At 46.0% G+C, this 7,523-nt stretch overlaps 1 protein-coding gene across 2 annotated transcripts in view; it reads left to right on the forward strand.

Moving 5' to 3' along the window:
• DOCK8 (dedicator of cytokinesis 8) overlaps window positions 1-7,523 on the forward strand; it is a 170,155-nt gene that overhangs the window by 135,125 nt on the left and 27,507 nt on the right. For both annotated transcript variants that reach the window (XM_006863731.1, XM_006863730.1), the window contains 2 exons: window positions 1,306-1,406; window positions 3,273-3,465. In XM_006863731.1, the coding sequence (XP_006863793.1) occupies window positions 1,306-1,406; window positions 3,273-3,465 (294 nt within the window). The remainder of the gene's footprint in view (window positions 1-1,305; window positions 1,407-3,272; window positions 3,466-7,523) is intronic.

Genomic DNA, 7,523 nt, shown 5'->3' on the forward strand with positions numbered 1-7,523 from the left:
CACACATGGAGTCCTGGTGTGGTGCTGTAGGATAAGCACTTGACTGCTAACCACAAGGTCATCAGTTCAAGCCAACCAGTAACTCCTTAGACACCCTATACAGAGTTGCTGTGAATCTGAACTGACTTTACAGCACTTACTGAAACACACAGGGTCAGGGTTTCAAAAGTTCATGGAAAAATTCCATTATCTTTCTGTTCCATTTTCCACATGCTTTGAAGCCCCCCCGGTACATATCATGATGTATACACACATACAACATGAAATGTGTCTGCAAGTGCCTACTGGCTGCTCAGGATGCTGCGGTGGATGCTTGTCCCCACCTTGAAATTGCTGACAGTCTGTTTGAAGCTCTATTGTCTCAGAACAATGAGGAAGCAGCCGTATATACTGCAGCGAATGCTTAAGGCCCAAGTCTGTGAGGAGAGACCAAATGCTGCAGCAAGTTTGAGAACGGAGGTTGCAGTGAATAACCAATGTCATGGGCAAGCATCGGGAGAACGTAGGGAAAGGCTGCCTGGTGAGGACAAGATTAAAAGCTGAGCTAGAAATACACCGGGAGGAAGAAGAAGGGGAAGCGATGAGGAATGGTAAGAGCGGATTGTGTTTAAGCGAGTGGGAAAGGCACCAGCTGAGCAGCAGGAAGACATATCAAGACACAAGTCAATAATGTTGTTGTGGTAAGTGTAGTGGAGCTGGTAGAAAGTCTAGAAGCCCGGCAAGCTGGTGAGACAGAGATGGGGCAGGACCTCAATTCCACAGCTGAGCCCCTCACCAGGGTCTGCAAACCAACTTTCAGCTCCCCTAGCCGCTCCTTTGTGGGCTTCTTTAAAAACCAACATGGTAGCAAGAAGCTTCCAAACTCTGAGCCACAGGAAGGTCCAGGAAGTTCCCAAGACACAGTGCCCAAACCTCCTCTTGAGATAGAAAGCCCTGATGCTCCAGAGCAAGGTTTAGCACTTTCCAGGTTCCAAAACTCTCCAGGAGATGGACCGACAGACACAGTGTCTGCAGCATGGCAATGGACTCAACCATGGCAATGATTGTGAGGGTGCTGCCGGACCAGGCAGGGTTTCCTTCTGTTGTACATGAGGTACATGTGAGTCAGAACTGACTCAAACGTACCTTATAACAGTTTAAACCCAAGCAAGGTGGAGCCAGAGATGCCAGGAGTCAGGGCTAATTCTCAGACCCCACGGGCTGACTCACACCTGGGCTCAGGAATCTGTCTCGACTCCCATCCCATTCAGCTCCTTCCCAGGGACTGCAGAGCCACGAGCATTTGGGTCCTTCTGATGTTTGCAGGTGGAGGAACTTCTGTGTAATCTGAACAGCATTCTGTACGACACCGTGAAGATGAGGGAGTTTCAGGAAGACCCAGAGATGCTCATGGATCTCATGTACAGGTAAACCGTCCCGAACAAATCCGGAATCTCTGGGAGTTCTCACTAACGTCGTGACCCCGGGCAGTGGGGATGACATCCAGTAGAACTCGGTAGAAATGAAACATTCAGAATGGGTCACCTCATAGGAGTTTACAAGGTTTTTGTATATGTTTTCAAAACCATTTCCTTCATTCAAACTACAACACTATGTTTAACTCTTTGGATTATCCCCTGGGGTGGTACAATTAGTTAATGCACTCAAGTGTTAATTAACTAAAAGGTTGGGAATCGGAGCCCACCCATAGATGCCTCGGAAGCAAAGCCTGGCAACCACTTCTAAAAAACCCCTCCGGTGCAAAGTTCTACATCCAGGGGCGCCATGAGTGGCAGTCACCTCCATGACGTCAGGTTTATCCTCTGCCTACCACAGGATGAAAGCGAAGACAAAAGCCCCTTTGTTGTACCAATTCGTGTTTACACGGTTTTGATCCTATTCAAAAACAAGCCCATTGAAGTTTACTGTGGAAATCATGGTCTGTTCTGGAGACTAGAGCTAAGCCCTGCTGTCCTGGTTTAGGAAGAACTCTTTAACAAGGCAAAATGGTTGTGGTGGCCACCCTTAGGTGGAAAATCATTTTGTCATCTGTTACTACTCTGAGAGAAAGAAAAGAAAAGGAAGAAATTTGCTAGCACTCTGTTAAAATCTGCATCATTCTAGAATGCCTGTCTTTTTTTCCCATGAAGTTTTCGTGGTGGTTGTTCTGTCCGTCCTGTCGATTTCTGCGCAGAGCTATCCCATGCGGCTTTCTAGGTTGTCACCTTCCTCACCTTTACTGAAGCACGTTGTCTGGTCTCTTGCCTTCAGAGACGAGGTGGGTCCAGACCGCCACCTTCGAGGCTAGCAGATGAGTGCTTAGCCACTGCACTACCAGAACTCTGCTAAGGTTTTTGTTTTTTGGTTTCCTTTTCCTTTTCTCTAAATGTTGAAGCACTGGTGGAAGCGCTGTAGGACAAGCACTGAACTGCTAACCCCACAGTCGGCAGTTCAAACCCACCAGCCGCTCCTTGGGAGAAAGCAGTCTCAGAACCCCTATCCAGGGCCATGAGGAGTCAGAGCCAACAGAACAACACCTAACAACAGCAGAATCAACACACCTACAGGGTCCCTGGTGCTGCTGTGGGTCAGGCACTAGGCTACAAACCCCATGGTCAGCAGTTCAAGCCCACCAGCCGCTCCTTGGGAGAAAGACAAGGCTGTCTGCTCCCATAATGATTGTTGTAGTTAAGTGCCGTCGAGTTGATTCCAACCCTGTATAGGGTTTCCAAGGAGCAGCTGGTGAGCTTGAACCACCGACCTTGTAGTTCAAACGACTTTGCAGTCTGATGCTTTAGCCCACAGCGTCACACCAGGACTCCCCATAAAGACAGACACTCTCAAAAACTTTTGTAGACTTCCTGTTGGCACGGTAGAATAAGCACCAAACTGCTAACTGTAAGTTCAAATGCACCACCTACTGTGTGGAAGAAAGATGAGCCTTTTGTTCCCATAAAGATTTACAGTCTCAGAAACCCTACACAGGGTCGCTGTGAGTCAGAACTGACTCAAAGGCGGTGGGTCTGGTTTTTAACTTTTTTTTAGCACATGTGGCGCTGCAGGATAATGTGGTGGACCACAAGGTCAGCAGTTCAAACCCACCAGCCGCTCCTGAGAAACACGGTCACTATGGGTCAGAACCACACTTAACACCAGCAACAACAAGCTAGACATGGCGTGAAAACGACCGGATCGATCCGTGGTTGCCTTTTCTCTCATTTTCTAAATAGCTTGCAGAATTCTCAGGGGGTGGGGAGATGGTGTTGTGAAAGTCTTTCTCACTCGGTCTGCAGAATCGCCAAGAGTTACCAGACGTCTCCGGATCTGCGGTTGACCTGGCTCCAGAACATGGCCGAGAAGCACACCAAGAGGAAACACTACACAGAGGCCGCCATGTGCTTGGTGCACGCTGCTGCCTTGGTGGCCGAGTACCTGAGCATGCTGGAGGATCACACCTACCTGCCTGTGGGCAGCGTCAGCTTCCAGGTAGAGCCCAGGGCTTTGTGACTGTCCCAGCGAGGGTTCAGATGGGGTGGAAACCAGATACAGAGTCAGTAAGAGTAGGAACTAACTCGACAGCACGTAACAACAACAATATATGGTATTTCTACTTACAATAGTATTATATAATATAGTATTCCTATTATATTAGCTGGAGTCCTGTTGTGGCTCTGTGGGTTAATGCGCTGGACTGCAAGGTCATTTGAACCACAATGTTTGTGGTTCAAGCTCACCAGTCACTCCTTGGAAACCCTATACAGGGACCTATGGGTTGAAACCGACTTGATGGTTAACAACAACAATTATAGTAGCTATTGATACTCTAACAGTAATAATGTTTACTACTATGGCACCGTGGGCTAAGCACTGAACTACCAACTGAAAGGTTGGTGGTTTGAACTCACCAGCTGCTCCGCGGGAGAAAGGTAAGGCAGTCTGCTTCTATGAAGATTTACAGCCTTGAAACCCCGTTGGGACAGTTCATTCTGTCCTCCAGGGTGGCTAGGAATCAGATCAACTCAAGGGCACTGTTGTTGTTGTTGTTAGGTGCCATTGAGTCGGTACTAACACATAGCCACCTTATAAGACACATCCTTGTCCACAAGTATGCTGGACGCTCCCAAGCACTTTCACACACGTGGTTTCATTTGACCTTCAGAAGCAGCCTTATGAGGCTGATGGCAGGCCTGGGGTGGTGCTGTGGGTTAATGTGCTGGGCTGCAAAGTTGTTTGAACCTCAAAGTCAGGGGCTCGAGCTCACCAGCTGCTCCTCGGAAACCCTATATACAGGGGCACTATGGGTCAGAACCAACTCGAGGGCACTTAACAACACATTCTGCAGAAGAAGGAGCTGATAAATACAGGCATTTTTTAAAGGTCATTTTGGTGTACCTCTGTAGGATAAGCACTCAACCACAAGGTCGGTTTGAACTCAAGGTCGGCAATTCAAACTCACCAGTCACTCCTCGGAAACCCCATACAAGGTCTCTGAGTCAGGACAGGAGGATGAACAACAACAACAACAACAGTTTCTTCTCAAACTGCCCTAAAACAAAGAGTCTAGATGACCTTCAGAAGCGGAAACAGATAGCTGTACCTCTCACTTCCTTTATCTGCAGATAGTCATATTATTATCTCTTTGAGCACTGAGATATGCCTGAAGCAATCCATGGTATTTTCAATCATCTGCCATGCATGAGAAAGCTGGATAAGGACTAAGGAAGACTGGAGAAGAATCGATGCCTTTGACTGATGGTGTTATTGAGGAACGATAGTAAAAAAAAAAACAGATCTATCTAGGAAGAAGTACAGCCAGAAGGTTCCTTAGACGCCAGGGTGAAGAGACTTGATCCTGTGAGTTTTAGACATGCTATCAGGAAGGATCAGTCCCTGGAAAATGACATCATACTTGGAGACTTAGAGACTCTGAAAAAGAGGAAGCCCCTTAAGGAGATGGAATTGACACAGTGGCAGCTCAAACCTGACAATGATGATGAAGAAGGCAAAGGACCAGGCAGTGTGTCGTTCTATTGTGCATAGGGTCGCCATGAGTCAGAACCAACTCCATAGTACCTATCAGCAACAACAAACTATTTCTTTGAAGTCAAAGATCGACGTTGGCAAAGCAAATGGAAAACCAAAATCTATTTTCCAAGCATTAGAGCAACATTTGCCTCTTTTGGACTATTCCTCAGTTCCACTTCCCAACTCCGATGAAGACAGGCTGATGCTGAGAACAATCCATAACTGGCCAGGAACTTGTGTGGCAGACCTGTTCGCTGGCCCAACACAGGATTGCAGTGACCACTTGGACAGTTGGTTTAATGCAGTCTTTAAAAACAAACACCAGTTTCCTGAGTACTTTTTGTGTTTTTTTTTAAGATAACAATCTTCAGAGATGGCCAATCCTGAAACCATGAATATGGAGGCCAGTAATCAGAGCTTTTCAGAAGAGATTTACCCAGGCATTTACAAGTATTTGCATTCTTCCCCTTTGAATTTAGGTGGCTGGTTTTATGACACTTTGTTTTCAGGACTTTTGTCCAAGCACAATTTGGTGATGCTGTCTCTGTGAACCAGAAAAGGAAAGACAGTTCAAAGGAACTTTCCCAGGCTTAGAGAATAAGTAATTACAACTTTCTGATTCCCTAGAACATGGGATATTACCCCTCTTTCCTGTGGCACCCATAGCAAAATTCTTGGTCCTATAATTCCACTCCCAGCAAATGAATTCTGTTTCAATCAGTGGTGTTTATTATGTGACCCCTCTAAGACCCAATCATTGAGTTCTTATCCAAAAGCATAGAAAAATTTTACGTCAGATTTTTGCAACACGTAAAAGTGAGCAAGCAAGTTATAAAAATGATTTTAGATGTGTCTGCTTCTTTCGTCAGACTTATTTGAGCCTGACCATTGGTATGGTCCAGGATAAATATCCTAACACTACTCATGATTTCCATAAAATCTTTTAAAGGAACTCCGGTGGCACAGTGGTCAAGCGCTGGCCTGCTAACTGGTAGGTTGGTGGTTCAAACCCGTCAGCCACTCCATGGAAGACAGATAGAGTCTGTCTGTCTCTGTAAAGACTTACAGCCTCATACACCCTAGGGAGAAGTTCTTCTCTATTCTCCAGAGTTTCTGGGTGTCACAATCAACTTGACAGTTTGGATTGGGAAGGTTTGTTTACTCTTGCAATCCCCAGGAAATCTGTAGGCTTATAACTCAGTGTTGAATGATGTCATCTCCTGTTTTTGTTTCATGAGCTGAAGTATTTTCATTGTTTAGACCCCTCACCACATGCCTTTATTATTATAAATCTATAAAAACATAAGAGCACATTGGTCATTTCAACATTCTGTACATGTAGAATCTTGGGACTTAGTTGTGTTTGTCACTTGTGTAGCCATTCCTACCATTTACTTCTAGACTTTTCCATCACCCTGAACAACGAGGTCCCCTCCAGCCTCCCTGCTCACCACTCCTAAACATCAATCTGTATATGTTTGCCTAGTCTAGGTGTTCTATACCAGCGAAATCATACAATGTGCCCTTGTGTAATGAGCTGATTTCACTTAGCAACTTCTTTTCAAGGTTTTCCCGCATTGAGCAGGCATCTGCTTCACTCTTCTGCCTTCTGCTGCCTTCTCTCCAGGCTCCGGTGTTATCCCAAGTTTAGAAAATTCCCAGAGCACCTTATTGGCTCTGACTGGGTCATGTGCCCACTCCTGAACCAATCATAATGGCTAGGGAATGCAGTGCTCTGATTGGCTGGAGTGAGGGGTAGGTTCCCCTAAGAAAGTGAAGATGCCCTTCTTCAGAAAGATGAAGGACATCCAGTGTCATTAACAACAGCTGTTCCATGTAGATTTATAAAACACTGCTTTCATTTTCAGCTTCATTCAACTTCAGTTAAAGGGAGTCTCTCTCCTGCTGCTGACTGAGAAGGCAGGCTTCATTTAGTAACTACCTGCAGCATTGTGCCTAAAGAACATTGAGGTCACATCCAGTCTCCATGGGAAAGACTGCTGTAGTTGATTAGTTATGCCTGTCATGAGCACAGGAACTAAGAGTCAGGCGTGCGTGCTACCTGTATTTGTTGTTATGTGCAGTGGAGTCTGACTCATAGCAACCCTGTACAGAGTTTCTGAGGCTGTGAATCTTTATGGGAGCAGAAAGTCTCATCTTTCTCCCACGGAACAGCTGGTAGTTTCGAACTGCTGACCTTAAGGTTCGCAGACCGATTCATAATCATTACGCTACCAGAGCTCCTATGTGCTACCTGTTGTTGTTGTTGTTGTTGTTAAGTGTCATCGAGTCGGTTCCGACCCATAGTGACCCTGTGTAGGGTTTCTGAGGAGCAGCTGGTGAGCTTGAACTGCTGACCTTGCAGTTCAAATGGCTTTTAAGTCTGGCACATTAACCCACAGCACCACACCAGGACTCCCAAAAACCTGTATAGGAATCTTCTAAAAGCTCATGGAATTAAAAAGATAGTAGAATTTTTCTGCCAACTTTCTGAAACCCCCACATGTGTGCATATATAT

The sequence above is a fragment of the Chrysochloris asiatica genome, unplaced genomic scaffold (genome assembly GCF_000296735.1).
Source record: "Chrysochloris asiatica unplaced genomic scaffold, ChrAsi1.0 scaffold00056, whole genome shotgun sequence".
NCBI lineage: Eukaryota > Metazoa > Chordata > Mammalia > Afrosoricida > Chrysochloridae > Chrysochloris > Chrysochloris asiatica.